The 26942-nt window shown below is 33.3% G+C and overlaps 1 protein-coding gene across 3 annotated transcripts; it reads right to left on the bottom strand.

Moving 5' to 3' along the window:
• Positions 1-2986: 2986 nt before the first annotated feature.
• LOC124359538 lies at positions 2987-26541 on the bottom strand. 3 transcript variants are annotated; one of them, XM_046812366.1, is made up of 3 exons: positions 26434-26541; positions 6328-6588; positions 2987-4751 (listed from the first exon to the last, which is right to left on the bottom strand). In XM_046812366.1, exons 2-3 carry the CDS (start codon positions 6583-6585, stop codon positions 4410-4412), a joined length of 600 nt encoding a protein of 199 aa, XP_046668322.1. In that variant the 5' UTR covers positions 6586-6588; positions 26434-26541; the 3' UTR covers positions 2987-4409. The 3 variants fall into 3 exon arrangements, with proteins under 3 accessions (XP_046668322.1, XP_046668332.1, XP_046668313.1); XM_046812376.1 differs by lacking the exon at positions 26434-26541 and adding an exon at positions 26216-26410; XM_046812357.1 differs by lacking the exon at positions 26434-26541 and adding an exon at positions 7828-8005.
• Between the last annotated feature and the right edge of the window lie 401 nt (positions 26542-26942).

The raw sequence follows: 26942 nt of genomic DNA on the forward strand, positions 1-26942 counted from the left end.
TTAAGGAATAAAATAATTGAGAAATCAGATGTCTGAGATATTTCTGTTAGTATAAAACAGCACTTCACTAGTACACTACAGCTATTAAAGCTGAATGGATATGTTCTGTATGTTTTAGCCGGAATTATACCAATAAGCCACTGTTCCATTTATAGTTATTGAAAACAAGTTGTGTACGATGTCTTCAGAATTTATTAGGTTTGTTTTGTCTGACTGAAGTCCATTAGGAAGTCCTGGGAATACCAATAGCTGTTTTGCTATGTTATCTCTTATTGGTTACCAATTAGTGTGTGAGACACATTCAGACCAGTTACTGTGTCAAATTGGAGGGGTTCCTATTTAAAAATTTTACACCACCAAATTACCCCTTTTTTGGGGGGGGGGGGGAGGGGAATATAAAATTTTCATACATTAAAAAACTCCTCAATTGGTTATATAAACATCCTTTAAAGTAAATCACTCTGTTCTCTACTCATAAGAAAGTTAACAAGGGAGGAGGAGGGATCTTTAAGGCACCAATCAATGAGGTTAAGTGGTAGAGAGGACTTTATAGTCCTAACTTCGCCTCTAATAAAGACGTTTTTCATTTCATTTCAATCAAAATATCTAATATGTAAATTTATAAAAATTTTAAATATAATTTAAATTTATATAACAATACATAATTATATAATATTACAGTATACAGTTCTGATGAACTAGGGAATGTACTATACAAAAGCACATTGAGATCAAATATTGCCACTGAAGTTTAACATTGCGTTTCCACTCTATTATTTTTTTTTCAAGTTGGTGTAGATAGGCTACATGTGTTAATATGTCATATGTTAAAATCTCGTAATATTGCACTCACTTGGTTTACAAAGTTTTTTTTTTCTCTCTCTTTGTTTAATTAAACAGGCTCGGGTGAATTCCCATGACGCCTCGTGGTTCTCTGGGGGTTAAACTTCTGCCATACATATGTTATTTTGTGTTACTATGGATTTTCATTGAATATTTATTTTTCCAGGGAGACATATATCCAGGAAGACATATGTGTTGGTGTACTGTCTTTGAAGCTATATGTGTTTTTTTATTTGTTTTAAAAATTGGTTGAGTTCCTTGTATATTTCTATGTTATGAAGTTTTAATATATCAATCAAATTCATATTATGTGATCTTAGTAGATTATTTAATATCTTAAAGCGCAGGTCTCTCGCAAACTCGTAGGCTGGGCATCGTAGAATAACGTGGTCAAGGGATTCTCGTTCAGCAAGGGTACAACTTAAACAAAGTGGTGTGAAATATTGTTTGATGTCAAACAACTTTGTATTGACCCGAGCATGTCCAAATCTCATTCTAATTAAAGTTATTTATTCTGTTATTCTCGTTGCCGTCATGGTTACTCATAAAACCAACTTAAAAATATTCGCTAACGCTCAACCAGATCCCATGGATTGACTCACACTATCATCAAACTCAGAGTTTCGTATATGGAAATGAAGTTTCATGAACAATTTCGTCTACAGACAAACATACAGAAATGAAATTATTCCAGTCGCTCGAGTAATAGGCTTCGCTGGCGCTCAGCCAATTAATATTGATTTAAAAAAATACTTCCTTCACTGCTACTCGAAACCGCGTCTCTAAGTTACTGGACGAGTATGCTACTAGTATTTTGTGCTCTATGATGTAGTGGGAACATGCTTGGCCAGCAAGTTAGAGATCCGGGTTCGAGATTCGAACTAAATTTTTCGAGGGCCTTTTTGGTATCTTACGAATCCCTTTTAAAGAGTGAAGTTACATTGCACAAAGTCGTGTGATTTTTCCAAAGAATTAATGCAAAAGGAAGTTATAAAGTTATTCGAAGATACTAAAATCAGTAAATTAATTTATTATTGTGTGCGAACATGACTTGAAAGCTTGAAGTTTGTATCAGATCGTGTTTAACAGTCATCATGCAGTTTTTGCTGAAGACTGTGCGGACGAATAATCATTTAAAAGTCTGAAGAATCCTTATCTGAGATAGTATTCATAAGCTCCGAGAATCGGTGAAGCGTGCAAGAATTTGCTTATCTGCCCCAACTTATCCAAGAGCAAACTGATAACGCCTGTCTCCTGCAGCACAGGTTTTTATGTTCCGACTGTAAGTAAAATTCATGTTGAATTGTTTTTTATTCCCTTTTAAATATATTGCTAGTTATATCCATTACTGCATTACTTAAAAATTACAACAGATTTAATATTGATATTGATTCAAATCAGTTCCAAAAATTGAATTGCATATTTCATTTACCAATTTAGAAATTGTGTAGAACTGAAACTGAGCGATTTCGTAAACACTTACAATTATTATTCTAATTATTACTTGAAGTTGTAAGTAAATAATACTCCTGAATAACAATTCTCTAGGAAAACGTATCTCCGTAATATGTTTGTGCAACCTATATTTTTTGTGGATTATAATTCATAATGTTATTTTGTAATTTTAAATGTACATTTTAATTTTATAATAACATTTAAATATCTGTTACGAACAAACAGTCTTACTCAATCTTACTCAAGTTTTTTTGCTTGAATATAAAAACTTACAAATAATATTTTATATACGGTTTTCCGGTTATGGGTCTAAACCTTCTACCATTTTTTTTATCGCAGAGCTAATGATAACAACCAATGCATTCGAATAACTTGAAAAAAATATTATAGTTTTTCAATATCCGTAGTTATTGAAAACATAAATTCGAACATAGTTAAATTCGGGATTGTAGATTGGAATCACATTCACAATATACTAAAACACTACTGAAAAATATGAATATTATAATTCCAAATAGCAACTTTAAAAAAACAGATATCGTACACACTTTGCTTTTCATAAATATAAATGGAACAGTGGCGTATTGACATAATTCCGGCTACAACATACAGAACATATTCATTCAGCTTTTAACAGCTTAGAGTAATAGTGAAGTGCTATTTTACACTAAAAGACAGTTCTCAGACATCTGATTTCTCAAATATTTTATTTCTTATAAAACAATAATTACAAATACAAGGATACAGCTAAAATTTATATTTTTAGCCTTCAGTTTCTATTTTCATACAACTATCTCTCACTCTTTACATATTAAGGTTTTATTTATGATTTATTTATTCATACTTGACTGTAAAACAATTGTGATCTTATAAATAAAAGTATATAAAATAGAAAGATTATCGTTGCTTATATGCAATATATCTAGTGCACTTTTTAGCATATAACAATAATTATTAATCAAAAGGTAAACAAAGGAATATTCAGAGTGAATTCAGAGTGTGAACCACTCACAACTGCAGATTCTTTTTTATATGGGAGTTGTTACTTAATGACATGGCTGTCAATCCATATATGGACTTTTCAGATAACTATTTAAAGTTCCAAGGGATCAATATTTGTTGGTCGTGGAGAAAATTGTTTATAATTTAAAGTAACTAAGCTCTTTGAATTTTCATAACTGTCTCAAAAACGGCTGGAAAATGGTTTAACACAGAAAGTTTGAATATACGTTGAGTTAAGAAATGTTGTTACTTTACCTAGAAAATATAAACACTACTGTGAAAAATTACCTTTAAAATATAAACTTGAAATCGAAAAAAACTTTGAAGGAGCTGTGTTGCATTACATTACTGATGAGTCGAAAGCTAACTACTACCTCATGATGGTGTACAAATACTTCGAGGCTGATGAGCTTGCCAGTGAACGTAATACAAATGGGGTCCAACGGCTTCATGCCTAGAAGGGCGGTTAGTAGTGAGTGTGGGTTGTGTTTCTTTCTATGGTTGTTTTCCATGCAAATTACCTAAAAGTACAAAAAGCCTATTATAGACCTCCTACTAAGCGAAAATTAGTTTATATACCAATTTGTAAAATCAGTTACAAACCAGACGTGTTACAATATTTTTTTGTAAGGAGAGGCCAATACCTCTTTAAGGCATATTCCGCCCGTCCTCATGAATCACTGGTCTGTGCGAGTATATTTTCAAACAGATTAAGGGGAGAGTCGATACAGTGCAAGATCGTGGTTCTGATAAAAGTGATACGGTCACATACAAGATTTGAACCTGCGCAATATTTATCATATCAGACCGCACGGTCATAGGATCTCCCATGAAATGAGATGCGTTTGTTACAATGTAAAGGCGAATTACATAGTTATGGTAACTAGCAGATCTTTTGTTTCATAGTAGTTGTTGCAGGCTATTAATAAGTAAATAGATAATGTTGTTTATGTAATGCAGACTTTAGTTGGTGTATAAGTATGACAAGTGTGAATCAGAGCTTAAAAGCTTAGTTCATATTAACTTAACCACTGAAATTGTATTTTAGCCAAAAAATGAAAATATTGTGATGAGATGTTATAAAAATTAATTTAGAAGCGAATACGATGTTATAGGTCTACAACGTAATAGTAAACATAATCTTGTCCTGGAACACTTTTCAAATGAAGATTCTTTCCAGAGAGTCCAGGGTAATCTTTGTAGGCTAGTCGATATTGTTCTCGCCATCCCATCTTTTTGACTAGTACCGCCGTGTATTCAGACACACAGCAGATCTTCATGGCTTTAAATCCAGCGGCCTTCGCCTCCTTCATGCTCCCCTCCACCAACCTCCTGGCTACTCCTCGCTGTCTCCACTCCTTAGACACTGACAGCACCCGCAGCTCTATCGACCGATCTGGGAGTTGATCCAAATTTGCGCTGTCTTTGACAAAGTGTAAAAATTCGCGCAACTGGAACACAAGCATTACTATGATTTAACTTGTTATATGAATAGCTTAAAATAGAGATAATGTCTCAGATACTGATATCACAAATCTTTATGAAACAAATCCTTAAAATAATGTTTATACTTAATACATTTGGGCTGGATATACATATGCGATGCTAGAGATAGATACCGATAGAGATAAATTTCCAAAGAGAGAAAGTTACACCCTTTACCATAGGCTGAAGGAAATTAAATTTCAAATCGTCACTACATTTAAATTTATTTATTTATTTTGTTAAACATCTTCCACAAAATTTAAACTCATAATCCAAATAACTCACATTTGCTCCACGAATGTCAAATCCTGATATATATAATTTAAAAGAATATATATATATATATATATATATATATATATATATATATATATATATATACAATTTTATACTATCAGATCTGTACAATTTGTACATGCCAAAATTTGATACCACTAGTAATGATCACATATTTTTCCAACATAGATTTTTGTTTTTGAAAACAAAGATTTCATCGTCAGAGAATTTAACAAATAAATAAATATTAAAATGTTTGAAAATAATAAAAATTAAAATTAGCCTACATACACACGTAACATTTACACTTTAATAACATTTAGTAAAGAATCTGAAAATATGGTATAAAATATTAGAATATTTCAATTTTTTTGTATATTGAGATGAAAGTAGAACTGAATAATTTCCAATAGGTATTCATGATTGGGTTTTCTGGATTAAAAAGGAAAAAAATGTAAAATGTCTTCTAAGAATTCAAGTGTGTTGTATTTGTAACTTCTTTTAGTAATCCAAGAATTACAATATATTTTTATTAAAGATAATTATGTTCAGATTCAATTCAGTGTTCCGCAATATCAGATATTTTAGTTCTTTCACATTTTATAAGTGCAAAATGTTTTTTGAATCGTGTTTTGATATTCCTTTTTGTGTGGCTAATGCACAATTTATCACAGTCGTTGCATTTAGTTTCATAAATTTATGATTTATGATCTTTTTGCAGAGGTGAGTGACTAGGTTTATTAACAATAAAATGTTGTAAATACGCTGGTCTCCTGGAAATATAAAATTCAAATGTTTTGGTTCTAATTACTAAAATATGCCAAAGTTGTTAAAGTTTATATGCGGGTTTTAAAAATTAAATATTTACTCTAAAAAGGGACATTGTTTCGAGGTAAAAAGATCAGGTAGTAAAATTACCGCCATTTTAACTTTTTAACCGGAGGTTAATTGACCACATTTTTATATAGGCAGTTCATGAGTAACTGCAATGATGATACACATTTCTTTTCCTTAAGTGGTTATTTCTTTACAAGTATAACTTTATTCTATTTGGTACGTAATAGAACATGAATTTAAAAGTTTTACTAATATACATTTTCAAAAAATTAACGTTTTTAATAAATCTGTATTTGGGAATAAACGATCTCAGGGGAAAGTTATTTATCATCGTTCCTCAAAGTAATCAGTTATTAAATCTGGGTATCGTAAATAAAATTGTATAAAGCTCTAAAAATGTTTATTTGTTATAAATATAATCTGACATACCTCTATTCTGTCCGGTGGAGGTTTCGGCTTTGTTTGGATATCAGTTTTATTGACGGCGAACCCAATGATTTTCCCCGCGGAATCTGTCGCTTTTACTATGAAGTCTTCTGGCCCATATATCCTAGGCTGTGTATCTGGAGGGCTGTTCTCCAGGCCAAACACGGCTACTACGGGCATGTCTTTGAAGAAATCGTGAACCATTTCTTCTACTTGTCTGTAATCCTCTGGTGAGTTTGTTCTGGATACTGTATATTCCATTGTCTGGAAATAATTATCATTAAATATTAATTTGAAGATTACGGGAAATCAGCTGCCAAATATTTACTCTTAAACAAATTATTTTGATTGATTATATCCACTGGATTGTGCAATCTGCCATAATACATTTCTTGTTATAATAATCACCATAATAAAATATGAATTATTTATTTAAATTCAATTACCTCTACCCCTTCCAAACAAAAAATAACTAACGAATATAATTATGATTCAGTATATCACAACTACATATTCTTTATAAGACAGTAAAATTATTTAACTATCTAAATGTAATGTGTTGTTTTTATTTGTATTATTTTTAGCGGTAAGACATCGAAGTATGAATGTTTTGAAATGAGTAGGTGAAAGAAATATTCTGGATGAATGGCCGTAAATTTAGAGGAGGAGACTCCCCTCAGCGGTAAAAAGAGTTGAGAGATCTTACGGTTTTAGGGTTGCTGTTAGGGAGGGTTTGGCATTATGGCCATAATAAGAACTATACAGTTTTCTGACAGGTAGTAGTAGTTTAGTAGTTACTTATGGCATGTGAATAACTTGAAGAGCCCATATAAAAATGAGAATGCTGAAAGCCTGAAAGAATACGTATTCAAAGAAGAGGAGTATGGCTCCAGAGCATATTTTCGAAGGATGCAGGAGGATAACAAAGATCTGAATCGAAGAAAGAACAAGATTGGGAGAAGGAGACATGCTTAACTATTTGGTGATGGATAAGAATAACAAGTAAAGGACTTATCAGTTGATTATGGAAGAAACTAGGCTATTATTTTAAAAGCATGAAAGCCAGTGAGTGGATTTGGAATTAAGTTATTTTGGATAATAGACGGATAATGAAAACTTACCTCGTTGGCTTTGATAGGATAAGGCATTCAGACGTTGGAGTAAGAATTATAATACTATGTAATATACTTATTATAATATTGTTGATATATCGTATATTATTGCTATTGTAGTGGTAATATATAAATAATTCGTTAATAGAACCTGTAAGTATACAAAATGAGGACCTATAAAATGAAAGAAATTAATATACAGTATTAGTGCTGAGCTTCAACAGAAATTCTATAGACAGAAATACATTATAACATGGAATGCCGTTATAATGTAGTAAAAATAGTTGATAGAATTAGTGTTATACGAAACAATTGATTGGAAATTCTTTAAATATGTAACTTTTAATAGAGGGTAAAACGTATGTCAATGTAACGTAACAATTGGTATTACCTTCAACATACTATTCGATTGTTTCCATCCAGTAAACAATAATTAATAATAAAGTTCACTTTGTTACAAGAACTATTTGAAATGAATAAAAACACCAAAGAGTAAAACATAACACAGAGTAACACGGCAAGAAAACGTGCGCAACAGTCTACATCTTTGTATCACAGGCAGTAGACTAGAGCTTCAAGGTTATAGTTTAAAGCGAATGAGACTTGTGACGTAGCAAGCCACTTGATAATGAGTGGGTGTGACACGCGCCACACGTCATAATTCTCTATGGCCTTGACTGACTTTTAACTTGTAAATAAAGGCCAAGAGAAAGAGTAGTTTGGGATTTCCGTTTAATTTTGCTGCATTGTCAAGGGCACAGTACGATTGAAAATGTGTCCTTCGAGGATGCTGAAGAAGAGACTTTGAAAAGGTGTGGTGGATGCTATATGGAATAGAAGATGGAAAAAAGTTAAGAGAGGAATGAATATTTAACTAATAATGGCGTGAATAATCATGAAGTAATTGCGTTTATAATGTCTAAACAAATTTATTAGTATTATTTTATAATTAATTTCAGACAACGTACATAAAGTCCCCTTTATAATAAACATAATTTACTGAGATGTCTTATTCCCATTTTACCTTCCCAACCCTTTACTGTAAACCGGGTATTAATAACATAAAAAATGATTGCTGCACTTAAACAGCCAATTGAATTCATTGAAAGATTTAGTGTTTCTGAAGACCATCTCTGATGGACGCTGGTAAAAAAAATATGGAAATGGATATTTTCTTCTAAGCTTATTTAAGCCTTGGTCAATATACGAGTACATAAGAAGAAAAGAACTGAATACAAATCAGACATAGAAAATAATAGAACAACGAGAAGTAGTTTTAAATATTTTTTATATACTAGCTCCATAATATTAAAGGCGGAAAATTATTGCATCTGATATTGACTAACACGAACCAAAATAAAATACAGTAGTATTAAATACTCATTATTGTTATAAAACATACAACAGAATTACAATAATGTTTAAAATACGCGATTAAAATAAATGAATGTATTTATATTGTATCACCAGACCAGAAGTGCTCGCACTCGCGCAAAACCTACGAAATTGTGTACGAGGCCGTGGGTAACTGCTAGTATGTTTACTTTTTTTGATCGGGGCAATGAGGCAAACTCAAATGTGACACAGTAAATAAACTACTGATGGCGAGAGAAAAGAAGAGACCTGGCCCGTGCCGGCGCACAGCTGTGTACTAGTGTGTTGCCGCGCGGTAATTTCAGGCGCTTCGCCCCACAGCCAACCCTGCGAACAGTGAAACAATAATGGAATTACGAAACAAGGTGCGGAAACATACTAGTAGTAGCGCCTGCAAATTTTAGATAGGCCAGGATCCAGGTCTATTCTTTTCTCTCGCCATCAGTAGACTGGTAATTAATTACACAGCCGGTATTAGAAATTTTCGGACCGAATCAGCTTCTTAGTCATAGATACGTCTACTTATATATATAAGCCTACTTATATATATATATATATATAATTTATATATATATATATATATATATATATATATATATATATATATATATATTCATCGGGACAAGAATGTAAACTCATTTTGGATCTGGAAATATCTTAGACCGAAAATAGATTACAGGGTCTCAAAGTAAAAGCTTCTTCATCAGGGCTACAAAACAAACTCAGCTGTAGTGTCGGGAATAGAATCATTCGAATAAGAAATGATCCAACGTGCGCACACCTTGACTTTTAAACCTGATGTTAACTATGAACACTGATATAATAATATGTACGTGATGTATGCATACTTACGTTTGAAAAATATTATACGTAAACATATACTTAAATAAATACGTTTGAGTGCTTTTTACTAAGTATTGATTTTTGGAAATTGCAAAGTTGCGGATAACAGTTTCAAAATAAAAATTGGTATGAATCCACTTTAAAAACTTTAAGCTATTACTTTTTTTACCCAATACGTTAATAGGGAATTTATATTGTCCGCTTATTTTGGTAAACATAACAATAGTTTACTGAAATATGGAACGACGATAGTAATAGAAGACATTACGGTAATGTTGCTGGTCAGCTCGTCATTCTTTAGTGCTCTACATCTGGAAGGCTTTGGCTACGATAGGAGCGATAAGCGACAGGCATTGAGCGACATCTTCACGTTTCTGGCTCCCAAGTAAATTGAGAACGGGCAGTTACAACTTGAGCGTCCAGTGGTACACGATAAGCGACAACCATTGAGCAACATCTTTCACGTTTCTGGCTCCCAAGTAAATTGAGAACGGGCGGTTACAACTTGAGCGTCCAGTGGTACACGATAAGCGACAACCATTGAGCGACATCTTTCACGTTTCTGGCTCCCAAGTAAATTGAGAACGGGCGGTTACAACTTGAGCGTCCAGTGGTACACGATAAGCGACAACCATTGAGCGACATCTTTCACGTTTCTGGCTCCCAAGTAAATTGAGAACGGGCGGTTACAACTTGAGCGTCCAGTGGTACACGATAAGCGACAACCATTGAGCGACATCTTTCACGTTTCTGGCTCCCAAGTAAATTGAGAACGGGCGGTTACAACTTGAGCGTCCAGTGGTACACGATAAGCGACAACCATTGAGCGACATCTTTCACGTTTCTGGCTCCCAAGTAAATTGAGAACGGGCGGTTACAACTTGAGCGTCCAGTGGTACACGATAAGCGAACACAACCATTGAGCGACATCTTTCATGTTCGTTTCACCATGGCTCCCAGTAAATTGAGGAATACGGGCGGTACAACTTGGCAGCGCGTCCAGTGGTACACCGATAAGCGACAACCATTGAGCGACATCTTTCACGTTTCTTGGCATCCCAAGGTAAATTCGAGAACGGGCGGTTACAACTCTTGAGCGGCGTTCCAGTGGTATACAGATATAAGCGATTAACCATTGAGCGACCATCTTTCACGTTTCTCGGCTCCCAAGTAAATTGAGAACGGGCAGGGTTACAACTTGAGCGTCCAGTGCGTACACAGTGGGTATGCGTTTTAAGCGACAACCATTGTGCGACATCTTTCACGTTTTCTGGCTCCCAAGTAAATTGAGAACGGGGCGGTTACAACTGTGAGCGGTTCCAGTGGTACACGATATAGAGCGACATCACCATTTGTCGACATCACATTTTCACGTGTACATGGGCTCCCAAGTAAATTGAGAACGGGAGGGGTTACACAACTTGAGCGTCCCCCACAGTGGTACACGATAAGCGACAAACCATTAGAGCGACATCTTTTCCACACGTTTCTGGACTAAACCAAGTAAATTGAGAACGGGCGGTTTACTTACTTGAGCGTCCCAGTGGTACGCTCATAACGATAAGCGACAACCATTTGAGCGACATCTGTTCACGTTTACATTTCTGGACCCCTACCTTCCAAAGTAAATAGTAGAACGGGTCGGTTACAACTTGAGCGGTACATTGTACACCTAAAATAGCCGATAAACCATTGAGCCGACAACATATTCACGTTATCACCTGGCTCCGCACACAAGTTAAATTGTGAGGAACGGCGGTTACAACAACTTGATGCACGTACCTATGGTACACGATAAGCGACAAACCATTGAGCGACATGCTTTCACGTCCGGTTTCTGGCTCCCAAGTATAAAATTTGTAGAACGGGCGGGTTTACAACTTGTAGTGCGTCCAGTGGGGTTATACGAGACTGATAGAAGCGCACAACCATTGACGCAGACATCTATCACGTTTTCTGGCTATCCCAAGTTAATTGAGATATCGGAGTTACATACTTGTGAGCGTCCGTGGGTACGATCTATATAGCGGACAATCCATTGATGCAGACATCTGTGTCAAGTTTACCCCCCCACTCTCAATGTAAAATTAAGATAACGGGGCGGTATAACAAAGGGAGCGTCCAGTGGTAACACGATAAGCGACAAACCTTGTAGGCGACATATTTCACTTTTCATCTGGCTCCCACCAAGTAAATTTGAGAAAACGGGCGGTTTACACAACTTGGAGCGTCCAGTGGTACACCCTGATAGACGATAATCTATATTGAAGCGTCACATTCGTCCACACGTTTCTGGATCCACACACAATGAAATTGAGAACGGTCGGTTACAACTTGGAGCGTCCAGTGGTACTCGATAAGCGACAACCATTGAGCGACATCTTTCACGCATTTCTGGCTCCCAAGTAAATTGAGACGGGCTCCCGTTACAACTTGGTAGCCAGTCCAGTGGTAAACGATAACCGACAACCCTTGAGCCCATCTTTCCCACACGTTTGCTGGGCCCATAACCCCAAGTTAAATTGTGCACGGCACGGTTTACTAATTTGTAGCGTCCATGTATCACACGAGATAAGCGACAACCATTGGAGCGACATCTTTTCTTTACACACGTTTAAGGGAGCAAACCGAAAAAGTAAACTGAGAGATCGGGACGGGGTGAATATACTTGATGCGTCCAGTGGGTATACTGTAAGCGATATTCAAAGGCTGAGCGACATCTTTACCGTTTCTGGCTGAGCCCTGTGTTATTTGGAGTAAACCGGGAGGGGTTATCAATAAGTGGTATGGACCATTGCGGTTACATCACCACTAAGCGAATTTTATTAAGACTAGTCTAAACCAAGGCGCAGTTACCTACCGCTAGGTTACTGGACTTTTCCACTATCACTGTAAGTCGAGCTATCACGATGACAAGATGTTCACAACATCCATACACATTACTAGTTAAATGTAACAAGAGAATTGGACATGGGATGTGTTCTAATTTAAAAAAAAGGGCACGTGGAGAAGTTGTGTATAAAATTGACGGATAAGCCCCAAGTTTGAATTAATTAACAATAACCTATACTTCCCATATTATTTTGGTTTTCATTTTAGGTACTAATCAGTAACCTCGAAAAGGAATTGTCCTCATTAAGTCAACATATTAACCTGCAAGCCTTTTAAACCAATTCATAACTTCTCGTTGAATATAGTGTTCTTATGGTATATGTATTAAATACAACACCCAGGAACAACCGCGCTTTTTGTTTATTTGTAACATGCTATATTTGAAAACAATTTCATCCCCTATAAATGTACAAAAAGTGATACTGCACTACACTTTAGAAAAAACGTGCTCATTTGCATAAAAACGCAATCGAAGCGTATAACTAAATGATTTATATACAAAAATATCTCCCACAAACACTAGTGGACCAATAAGTGTTAAGACCGAGTAAATGTGTTGTTTGAAGTTTAATATTGTTTTTTTAAGATAAAAACTCAAGCCGTTTCATCTACAGCCAGCTCTCTGCTTGGCAGTGTTTGTAGGCCATTTAATCAAAGCTTCTTATTATAATATACAATAGTATGGTATCTACTCTTTGAAGACCTATACGGCACTTCTCTGTGATGAGGCGAAAGTCCAGACAAATGTTTATAGGGGCACAAACGGTACAAGTAAACGTCCAAATCGAAAAAAAAAATACTTGTAAAATGGACATATTTTTGTACCATTTTCACGAGTAAGAGTATATGTACAATGTGTAAGATATATTCCATCTATATTATAAGCGATTTTAAAATGACATCTATCTTGGGAATTAAAGTCCAGATAATTTACATTGTATACATGATTTCTAATGGGATGGAGGCTTTAAAAATTTGTACACTAAGGATTTGTTGTTTTACACAAGATTTCTGTTTTTTACGGTTTGGTGTGATAAACCTTCTACAGATCGAAATCCTAGTGCATAATAAAAAACACTGTATGTGTTGGTCATTTCTGTATAGTGTAGTATTTTTAAACCCACACTATTTATGGTGTAGAATGTTTAATATACACATTTGTTTCACTAGTGTTGTATGATTTAAGGATTATGTTGTGGGGGGTATCACATGATTAGACTTATCATAAAGACACCATAATGCAGTCAGAATTTTATAAGAGAGAATAATACATTACCTGTACTGATAAGGATTATTAATGTACAATACTTATACTAAAAATTTGTTAACGCATGTGGGGATGACAGAAAATAAACAAAATTGATATCTGTGGGGATTGTCCCATTTTCATAATAACTGTAGTATATAAGAATATATTAGTTGATCATCAACACTCATATCACTACTGGAATTTATACGATTCTATAGCACGTAGCGAAGATTTTCACGCAGTTAATATTATAAAAAAAAAATTACTTGAGACAGTGCTGATATGTGACGTATGTTTGAATAATTCTATCTTAAAGTAGGTCAAATTATATAATTATGTGAAAAGCTAACAATATTCGCTTCCTAAACTAAGACTCCAATAATCGAGAATACAATTGGTAACGACAATTTATTCAAATACAACTTCGAAACACAACACATACATATTACAACAATAATGCAATCGCACCCAGGAACTGCCACAATCTACCGATCAGCTGACTAACAATACTCAGCTGTTTTTACAGTAAAAAAAAACTATCTCGATTTCGTTCTAGAAACAGGAGTTCTAGATATTACATATTAAGCAGTAGGTATGACAATGTTATTCTAATAATAACATACCTACAAATATAAATTTAAAACTTTATTCCTTAAAAACAATTCACGAATATTCTTGTGCGATCATCCTATTTTTTCCCTATCTTCAGAAGAATAATATTAAAACACACACCGGTTCCCCATATAAACAGTAAAGTGAAAAATATTAGTTTTTTTACTTTTTATTTTTATGCAATGGTTTAAGTGATAAATTAGTTAATGTTAACACAGATTTTAGAAGAAAACACTGGCCATTAAGGTGATTTTCATCAAGAAAGGAAAATTAGAGAGTTTCCAGCAGCCAAGATAGATGGAAAAACATGCAGAGAAGAAGGGACGGGCGATGATGACGAGTGTGGCGGGCGGTGACAAAAAAGTGAGCTGTCTTTCTCAGCATGACTCCTGATTGATTGGAGGGCCACTTTTAATTAAACCAGGAGTTCATATTTCAAACAGGAGTGGCAGTCATTAGATCATTGTAGTATTACATTTTTTATCCTTAGAATAATCGATGTATAAAACGTTCCTAACAATTTCTTTACTTATCTAGCCACTCAGTTTTATTGAAAATGACTTTTGAGATGAAAAAAGGATTATTACTTAACTTCAGAAAAATTAACGGAGAGATTGCCTACAATGATAAATAATAGGTTGTTCGTGTATAAAATCGTACTAAATTAATCACGTGTTAACTAATGAACATTTTTTGAGAAAAGAACGGAATAAAGATGTATATTTTATAAGAAAAGAACGTATATGAGTTGAAATCTCCTAGATGCATAAAACAAACTGAAAAATGTGAGAACCAATATAATCTTCAACACCCTTCAATTTCCCCCAAAATACTATTCCTGATAGCTTCAATACATGTTGGAATACCTAAATGAGTGTGACATTTTAAAAATGGAACTCATTCGTATTTGGTTTAACGGTAGAAAGTTAGAAAACAAGATATATAGGGTGTCTAAACAAAAGGGTGTTTATAAGCTTCTGTGGCTGATAGTACTTATATACTTTGATAGACCATCAGCTGTGTTTACATAGGTTATAAACTTTGACATGTACTAATATAGTTTTTGAAATTGTATTTTTACATAAAAATTCCAACGGTATCAGGGCCCATGATGAATGGTTCAAACAAACAAAGTATGAAACAGGAGTACGTGTGGTGTTCATCTTATATAAAAAAATTAATATTATTTTTGTTTTTTTCAGACAATAATAATTATAGCTCATCGTTGAACTAGCATAATATGGCGTTATGTGTAAAAGATATACAGATCGAGACGTTTTGTGTTAGTCGAGATTAACTTGTGTTGCAACTATCGTTATCCATGACCCTAACCTCACAGACCGTTATCCAAATAATTATATTTTCGAGTATTTTAGTTTTAATGTTTTACATTGTAAACTTTCTTCTTCCATAAGTTTACTTTTTCGTTAAACCTATCTTTCATTATTTTAGATGAAACATTGTTATACTATAATCTAATCCTGTCCACCCCAAATTTAACCTTATAGAATAGTTTTATTCCGCGCACGTTTAGGCTGGGACTCTAAAGATGTCCGAATCAGGGTCCAGCCAATCCAGCCAAATGGCTACTAATGATTTGGAGCTTGAAAAAGCCGTGGAATCTAATTACTTATGAATCCAAATGACCCCATTTAATATGGATTTAGATCACACTTATTGTAGTAATGGCTAACATTGACAGTAAAGAGTTAAAACGGAAAAGACTATCAGGCCATCGTGAGGAGTATAATTCTAATAAAAATGGGTCTTAGCTGCCAAAACTAATGCTAAAAAAAAGTTTTATCCAAAAGGTTACTACTACCACAGCTAAAAAATAAAGTGAACCATATGCATGTAATTATTCATACATAAAGCTACAAACACAAAACTCAAATCCATTTCAAGTGGGAAAAATCAATCCAAACAACACCACAATGATATAGATTTTATTACACGTGCTGGTAATAATCTATCAGTCATTTGCAAAAATTTACACTGCTGCAAATAACTTAATTGATTCACTGCAATTAATGAACTACAATGTTTTTGTACCCACCATCAGAATTTTATTCTGTAGGAGTTGTATATGTAAAGTGTAGAACCTGAAGTAAGCGAGGATGAAATACTAAATGCAATCTGTAAGTGAACACCCTCTAATTCAAGTTCATAGAAAAAATTAAAAGAAGGGTAAACAATAATTTGGTTGATACAAACTTTGTAAAAATAAAAATTTGAATCAGATAATCTTCCAGATTTTATTTAAACTTAATTATGTTCGTATGAAGGTTGAAACTTTTTGTTATTCCTGTTAAACAGTGCTACAGATGCTTTTCATACGGACACGTGGCTAATTCACCACGTAAAAATGAAAGATTATGCAGGACGATTGTGGAGGACAAATTCCATTCGGAATCCTGAAACCTTGTTCACAGCACAGCACAACCTAAGAAATTTGTGTACATTGTTTATGGTCCACATAGTAGTTTCATCGAAGTTTTGTCCGGAGTTCACAAAGCGCAGAAACTTATTAAAAACAGAATGAGAGCGTCAATAAGGAAGATTATTTTACTGCTAGTGCACACTATCACTATAACCTATAATAATAACAAGAGATAACCGTTTTTATAAACAATCTTATGCAGAAAAAAATTAAAACAAACAATGATTCTTGGGATTATCCCAGGAACTACCTGTAACTGGCAATAACAAACCCATCTTAGCTACCATCTAATATAGATTTTCACCTATGAGTAATTTAGTTTGAAAATGATAATAGTGCTAGTTATAGTGCCTACACATACAGAAAACCTGAAAATCTAACAAGTAAATACCTTCAGTTACAGTAGTAACAAGAACTCCCAGACAAATACCTTCAAATATTGATTTGGTAAACACAAACAAGCCCAAATCAAGGTACAGGTTTCAGACAACATCGAAGAAACATACTCTAACGCCTATCAACAGACAATGAAAGTAATAGAGAGCAATTAAAAAAACCCTTTTGCAGTGGATAAAAATTTACGAGTTAAGGGGTTAAATGCCTTAAAATTAACCTATCAAATACTAACGTCAGCAAAAAAACACAAAATTGAAGAGATCCCCCCCCCCCCCCCCCCTTTTTTTTTTCTTCTTACCTTTATAGGCATAAAATAAAGATAACACAAAGCAAAGGTGAAAATGTAAGACATCCTCCTGAAAAAACGAACAAATTAGGTAGTAAATAGTAAAGGCAATAGCTTTACTAAAAATAAACTAATGTCATCCTTACTTAACCTATCCATCCAATCTATTATGAGGATATCACTGAAACTAAAAAATTATTAAAACTACATATTAGCAACAAATGGAAATACAATTAATTTAAAAGTATTTCAGTGGTAATGCCACGGTCATTGAAACATAAATGGCCTGAGGATAATGCAATTCTTTTCCAATCAGGGCATTCATATTGGTGCGGTACAAGAAACTTGGCTTAACCAATCATGAACAAGTTGATTGACATCAATTATTATCTACTAAGACTAGACAGCATTTGATGGATATGGTGGCATAGCACTAATAGTACACAAAGCCATAACTACTCAAGTAGTTAGAGAAATTAATACAGAATCTACCCAACTCCTTAGTATTACCACCACCAATTTGAAGTAATCCAATTAAAATCATAAACTTGTATAGCACCAAGAAGAAAATAAACAAGGCATTATTTTGGTTTTGAAAATTTATTTTCTGATTATAAAGGGTATACTCTAGTGTGCGGTGATTTCAATTGCCCCACCACCCTTTTTGGGGTTGCAATAAAGCTATACAGTAGAGGTAATGATATATACGAACCATTACAATAACTCCCTATTCATTACTTGCAAACTCAAATAATCCAACCACAGCTCCAGCTTTATACCATCAACAGTCCTATAATAGATTTAACATTTGTTTCACCTAAGTTATACTCAACGATGCTCAGTTGGGATGTATTGCATGATCCCAATGAGGGAGTGATCATTTTTTCAATTACAATCAGCTTTCATAAATTAGTCAAATTGTATTCTGGATAACATAAATCTAAACATGTATGTAATTCATACACTAGAAAATTGTTAAGAGAGCTAATTAGTGGAAGGGAAGTGTATACAAACTACATAGTAGGCAGGATTGTTAGACGGATTATCCCTGACCATTCATCGGTAGATATTAACATAAATTTTTATAATTTTTTTAATGACGGAGGGCAATAAATATGGCAACTCCTTAGTGCAAGAAAGGCAAACATTGCTGAAAAGTTAGGTTTTGTTCCTAAAAACTTGGTGGACTGAACACGTGTTCTCTGGCAGTTGCCTTCAGAGGAGCTGTCTCTTTTAAAATATTTTTAAACAAAATATGACTGCACTTACATATAGAAAATTATCAAATTGCTCAACACAAAGCTCAGGTAGTAATTCAAAACAAGCGAAAAAACAGGTTGGTCTAATCTATGCAATCAGATTAGTGACAGTGAAAGTCATCAACCTATGCTTGGAATAAATTATTAAAAAAACTAAGGAACAACACAATGGCCCACAATCATGAATTTGATAATAATACTGAATTGGCAGAAAAATTTATGAGTCATATTGTTCCAGATTATGTAGCTCAAGTTAATGAAAAATTAACTACCCCATAATCAATATTACCAGTCAAGGAAGCTTTCTTTGAAGATAGTTTTTAATATGAAAGAACTTCATAATGCTATTTATTCTAAGAAAAAAGGATACATCCCCCAGGATTAGATGGAGTCACATATAGTATGATAAAGAAAACCTCCCAATGAGTGCACTCTGTATTTCTGCTAAATTTGTTACAATAATATATGGAACTATAAAGTGGAATTACCTAAACAATGGAAAGAAATTAAAATAATAGCTATTTTCTTAATAACCTAATATAAAAATAAAGGTAATGAACAGTCATATAGGCCTATCTCATTAATCTCCTGTTCTAATGAAGATCATGAATACAATGATCAAGAAGAATAGGTTTGAGTGGCTAATTAACAAGCAAAAAATTAATTCCTGAAAATCAATTTTGGATTTCGGAAGAAAGCGTGGCTGCTCAGATTATTTACTTACCTTAACCACAGATATACAGGTTGCGCTAACTCAAAGAGAAAATGTTATTGTTGCAGCACTTGACATTTCAGGTGCTTATGATAATGTAGCTATTCCACTCCTACTGAGAAAATTATACATGCAAGGTATACCAACAAAGTTTATACACCATTTTAGTAAATGGCTCATAGGAAGAAGTCTACATCTGATTCTTCCAAATGAAACAATTACCAGACATGACTACAAAGGTTTGCCTCAAGGAAGTGTAATAAGTCCTCTTCTTTTTTCATTGTACGTCTCTGATTTAAAGAACATCCTACCTGAAGAAATACAGACAGTACAGTTTGCTGATGATATATCTCTTTACACTTGTCATAAGAACTATGACACAGCATTCAACAATATGCAAATTGCACTCAACAACATTGTTAAAAGCTTTGATAAACTATATCTTGAGCTTAATGCCACCAAAAGTAATATTACAGTATTTTCAAGTAAAAGAAATAATGATAATGAACAGTACGGATATTTTTATGTAAATGGTCACAAAGTAACACCTAAAAATACTATCAAACTGTTAGGTGTGACAATAGATAATAAACTGTCATTTTCAGATCATATAAATAACCTATGCAACCAATGTCAAAAAGACTTAAATATCCTTAAACTGTTAGCATGTGGTAGACAGGGATCTCATCCGGACTTCATAATTAAAGTATACAGAAGTCTCATACTGGCTAAACTGGATTATTGTAGTTTTTTGTTTGGTCATGTATCTGCAAAGTTACTAAATAAACTTGAAGTTATACAAAATCAAGCCTTGAGGATAACCATGGATGCATTTAAATCTACACCTATCATAGCTTTACAAACCGAAACCTCTTCATTACCATTAAGTATGAGGCGTACTGCCATTGCAGAAAGAGTCATATACAAAATAATATATGATGAAGAACATCCAGCACACTATAAAATTAATTATCTCAATCTATTAATCAGCATGTCAAGTTATTGGAAGAATAGGAAAATCCCTCTGTATATAAAAGCCATACATAAGATTGGTGAAGTGGATCATAATTACTTTGACCATAAACTTAAAATACCAAACCACTGGGATTTGGACTGTCCAATTTTATTGACTAATCCAAATGTAGTATTTAATACATTAATAGAAAATGAAAGTTACAGTAAAAAGACCTGTAATGCGGCGGTAATCCATCAGGGAATAAATAGAATGTTTGTAACAAAATATAAAGATTGTTTGGCAGTTTTCACAGATGGTTCAAAATGCAATGAAAAGGTTGGAGCTGCTGTTTATATTCCATCACTACAAATAGAACACAAATTTAAGCTAAGCCAGTATATGTCGAGTTACTCTGCAGAAATATATGCAATTTATTTAGCAGTTGAGTTTGTTCTACCATTAAATGAAGTCAGCATAGTTATATGCACTGACTCTTTATCAGCCATCATGGCATTGGAAAACTGCAGTAAGGGACATAAAGAAAATGGTATTATCATGATGATTTTTAAACTGTTGGTGGAAACACAGAAAAGAATATATATTCAGTGGATACCTGGACATATAGGAATCCATTATAATGAAAGGGTGGATAAATTAGCTAAGGAAGCAGCTAATGATGGAGTGGAAACACAATACCTGCCAGTACCTATTGATGATTTTAAAGCCTTCCAGAAAAAATTTTATGGTTTACAATTTACAAACCTCTTACAACAATCCTCAAAAGCTGGGTGGTTTAAACAGATACAGAGCCAATTTACAAAATACCCATGGTTTAAATCATGTAATTTTAGCAGGTGGGAAATCATTAATATCAGTAGATTGAGGCTTGGTCATGGCAATGTAAATTCATGTCTATACAGAATAAAAAAATACTTCACTCCGCTATGCCTAAACTGCACAATGGCAAAGATAGAGACAATGGAACATGTTTTGCTGGAATGTCCCAAGTACTCTTATGCCAGGCAACTTAGTTACAAGAAAGTAAATCAATCAAGATACAAAGCCAATCAACAGAATTCGAATATTATATTAATCGATTTGCTGCGAAAAGCAGACACTCAAATTTATAAAGAAATTAATGATTTTTTAAAAATAGTAAGTAGAACCATGTAAATTTGATTAGGTTGTGGAACACTTAGAATACATGCAGTGGCAGTGAAAAATATCAAAATCACTATCATATAATCCAATCAAAGAGATTTCCTTAGTTTTTCCTTCTCCTAACTAACCATAAAATTACACAGAACATGTTAGAAATTATGGTTCTAGGGTATGGATTTTACTCTACATAACCTTCATAGAAAACAAACAAAATGAAATAAACATCTGATAAGCTAATAGCAATATAGTAAATTACAAAAAAAGAAGAAAAAAAAAACACATGAATTGGAAAATGCAAAGACTAACTAATTGTTCATAGCTTGGCCGGCAACCACAAGGTTCATATGTAAAAAGTGAATACGGCAAATAACTAGAAAGAAGACATAACAAGTGTACTACGTGGCCGCATTATAAGATTATAAAGGCCAGCCAACAGGCAAAAAGAAAAAAAAAAAAAAAAAAAAAAAAACGGTAGGGCCAATCTTTTCAAAGATACCAGTTAACGCATAAGGAAGCAAGACCACTTTAAAGACAAGCTTGCGCAAGCCAGGAGCAACAAACAAATAATACTCTTCAAATGAGCCATGTTTGGCGCTTTCGGCTTGTGCAAGAGTATTTTTAAAGTTATCGTGCTCGCTTATGCGATGACGGATTTCGTTGAATAAGTACCGTTAGAATTGTAATGAAAGTGTTAAAATAGTTACGTGTCTAATACATGTTTTATAACAATACTGGAATTATAGAAAATAATACAATTTAAAAAAAAATGTTCTATTATCTATTCAAATGTATGTTCTAAATTTGGTTTCTTTAGCTTAACTAGTTTTAGAGATAACAGTTTTTATATAAACAAAAAATAACGGCTAGCTGTTAAACGAGAAATTTTGCTGTCCTATGTTTATATGAAATTTTTTGTTTGAAATTATGAGTACTATCAGGCATAGAAGTTTGTGAACACCCTGTAAGTTATATGTAGTATAGTCTAATATTCAACTGAAAGGTAACACTTAATATTACACTTTTGTACATTAAAAGACATTATAAATTTAAGTTATAATATATTGTGCAAAGATATTAAATTTTCTTTATGATATAAACTTTAAGTAGGCTATAATAAAGTAAAGAAAGAGAATATTTTTTGCGCATACAAAGATGAAGTATGATACCTTTATATAAATATATAACAGCAATACATCCCGTTATATAGTGTAGTGTGCACTTCTTCGCACATATTTACAATTTTTTGCATATTATGAATAAAAAACAACAATACAATCAAATTAGAAATTAAAGTGAAAGTTCGCCCAATTTATTTTTTGACGAGTTAAATGATTTCATCAATACATGATATATTTGAGACTTGGAACATTCTGATGACAGCTTTCTGTATTATATTTAGTAAAGCAACATTACAGAATATTTCCTGCATATATTAAAGTAGATTTACAAACTCGTAATGCCGTGTGTTTGTGTAAACAAGTTTTTATCTATACTTCACTGCCTACACTCACGGCCACAATGATTACAGGCATTTATAAAAATTGGTTTGGACGTTCTCTATGTAAATGACAAGGAAATAGTCATTCTTCAAACTAATCAGACTGATTAATTCTAACTCATTTTACAAATAAGTACTTTAGGTGATTTATAGTCGGAATTTTTTCAAACCAAATTGAAAATAACTTTCTATGGAACATGCATTAAGCAAAATTGCTTCGTGAGCAGTTTTGGAGTCAAGCGTGTTGGAACCCAGTGTCAAAATTGTAAATTTACTGATTCATTGATTTTGTCATTAATCATAATGGATATTGTACGGTACAATATTTAACACAGTGTCATAGTCCAGTTGACTTTCGTCCAAGAGAGCAAAGACTCATAATTTTTTAGCCAGAATCCAGGACGTCTTATTGGCTTCAACTAAAATAGTCACTATATTGTTTGGAATACAGTAGTAAACCAGGATATTTAAGATACTACCAAATATGTATAACACATGCATGAATTTTTGAACCACATAATTAAAAATATATTTAAAAGTACTATTTTTTACCGATTACCAATAATATTTACGGTTAGATTTTCTAGCTTGTACCATGATACATATCAAAGTTTCAAATGATTTATGTAAAGCATAAATTATATTTTATACAATACTACAAAGTAAAATATAAACATATTTATATAGACAGTTATATAGACATACTAGCAGTTTCCCGCGGCTTCGCACACAATTCCCTGTTGAAAAACAGTACACTATATTTACGTGTTCTTTTTCTGTCACATTCTTAAACACTCCTGAGATAATTGATAGTCGTTCCTTCGTGAGCCTCTTGGGCGCATTATGAAGGTATGAACCATATTTACTGCATCTGTCTTTCGAGGTTTTTGCTAGGTGTTGGTAAGTTATTCAGTACAATTACTTTATACAGATGAATGTCGATAAACTAATTTGGTTATAAGGAACCAAATTCGGTTTGTTAAAATTAATTTTCTGTATAAGATATTTCCAGTATTATTGTAGAGTTTGCCTTGTGCTCCGATCAAGAAAATGTATCAATGAAAACCAATTTCGATCATAAAGCGTCTTCTTTCGGCTCTTTTCATTTACCTTCGATCTAACCAAATTCGATTACCTTATGTACAAAATTTCACGGCTTTGTACAATGAGGTGGTTTTTATAACAGCGTTCAATAGTATTTTCATTGCATTAGATAGTTTATTGATCATTGGTGCAATCTAAAATTAAAATTAGGTAATAACTTCGTCTATGCAATCTGCATTACACTACTAATCAAGCACTTTAGAATAATAATTTTCTAAATTTTTATGTAAACAAATGTTTCTGCCTCTGATGAACTTCAGCTGAAAGTATTAACAGCTGTTTAAGTATCAGTTCATTATTTGTATTACGTGTCGCAGCGCAGTCTGCCGAATCGAAGGTAAAACATTCTAAAATCAACAACTACTTACAAATTAAAAATTATTTAATAAAACATTTTCCAGTGGACCAAATTGTGAATCTAAACCATTCTCGAATTCCATTGAAAACACACACAAAATTTAATCAAAATCGGTTCAATCTTTTAGGAGGAGTTCAGTCACATACACACGAACACAAGAAATATATACTATAGAACTTTCTCTGCGTAGTCACACCAATCGTGCGTCATGTCACCTTGGAAGAAGAGGAGGATAATCCTGTCTCAGCCACTTCCTGTTAACGTGGGCAGAGCTTCACGTTCAAGCTTGCAAAGACATTAACAGTAAGGAAACTTCATCCATTTCAACAGTCATCGTTTGTAGTAAATTATATTTATTGAATAACTCTTTACCCTAATATCTCAACATTTGTGGTTAGTGATGTACCGTACAATGGTAGTCAGTAGATGTAGTGCCAAGTTGGTTTCTTTCTGTACCCAGTTTAGGATAAACAGACAGATATAAACAAGCAATACGTGAACCCTACTGGATTACGTATGACGATGAGAGTAAATGGTGAATAAGTTTGTACTAGCTCAGATCGATCGATTCTCCATTATCATTAAGTAATTTCTACTATTATTATTAGATTTGGTATATTATATTATAATCAATGTTTTACATTTATAATCCCTCCCATTATATGTTAGTCGGTGCCTTCTCGGAACACACACACACACACACACACACACACACACACACACACACACACACACACACACACACACACACACACACACACACACACACATACATATGTATATATCCGGCCCTGTACTATTTACTATATATACTAATAATCTGTGTTCAGCAAAATTGTTAAAATCAACTTCACAGCCTTCGGCGATGACACGGCCTTGGTCTATATTTCAAAGTATTTAAACAGATTAAAACTAAATATGGAATTAAATTTAAAAAACTTCAATGTTGGTTTTGGGAAAATACAATGTTTTTGAACATAACTAAGACTAAATATGTTTTATATATATATATATATATATATATATATATATATATATATATATATATATATATATATTTGATCCAAAGGGTGAAAAGATCATGTCAGGACCCGTAAAATGGTTTGAAATACAATGTAGCGACATAGAATGTAGCTGTACAAGCGTTGGGCAGGTGAATAGTTATAAGTACTTGGTAATAAGTTTGGATTCACACTAAACTTCGAAAATCTACACAAATAGACTAAGCTAAATATTGCTAGTTCACTTTTTTACTTCGTAGAAAGAATTAGGTCCTCATCATATTAAAAAAAGTCTTTAATTTGATCTCATTCACTCGAGGTTTTACTGTGGGATTAACTGTTGGGGGAGGGAGGGACACATATACGAATTTGCAACAATTCTTGTTCTTGAAAAACATCGCTTAAGATTAATAATAAGTAAAACCAGGTATAAAAGATCATCAATATGTCAAGAGATAAAATATGTCCCTATGAGCCATGTGTTGTTGTTAACGTGTGTAAAGTAATGAGAATATTCTTTAATATGAGTGGTGTATACAGAAATACGAAGAAATAGAGAAGTACGAAGCTCAGTTGCAAAAAAAGAAGTATTAAGCAAATTTACTTTAAGTATCTACCCAAGATTTCATAATTATTTACCTGATGAAATAAAGAATCATCATACGAAGAATATTTTTTTTTAACTTCTGGCTGTTAAATCAAGAATTAATTGAATACTTGTATCGCACAACGTACATTTAGTGCGATAAAAAACTTCCAAAAAATAACAAAGCGAGACATTGCTCTTAGCTACATACCATATTATCTTTATCTTATCTTATTATAATGATAAAACAAAGTAACAATAAACACAACACCTGTTACTCCACGACAAATGGTCAAATATAACAAATATACGGGTTAGCAATGCGGACACAACAGGGCACTACAACGTGTCGCAACAAACGGCAAGTATAAACTAAAATAATATAAAATGTTGGTCAAGGTTATCAGACTGATAAAGGCACTGTTAAAATTCCGACTGCCTCATTTGTATTGTTGCTCTGATAACCAGCTTCTTCCGGTTGTGCAAGGAAAGGGAGTTGTTGGTGGTACTGAATGTCTATGCTTTGGATAAAATAATCTTATATTAAACTATTTAGAAATATCTCAATAAACCATGAGCATGTTAACAATACATTTATAAGTAGGGAATTCATCTTGCTATATCTGTAGAATTGATTTCATTTATTGCACAATGGAATATGCTTAGGCTACTATTTCTGTAAGCCATATTGTTATATTTATTATTCTTACTTCGATGTATTTGTAATATTGTTTATGTCTCTTATTTATTGCTTATATAGAAGTGCGAATGTAATTATAT

The sequence above is a fragment of the Homalodisca vitripennis genome, chromosome 1 (genome assembly GCF_021130785.1).
Source record: "Homalodisca vitripennis isolate AUS2020 chromosome 1, UT_GWSS_2.1, whole genome shotgun sequence".
In the NCBI taxonomy this organism is placed as follows: domain Eukaryota; kingdom Metazoa; phylum Arthropoda; class Insecta; order Hemiptera; family Cicadellidae; genus Homalodisca; species Homalodisca vitripennis.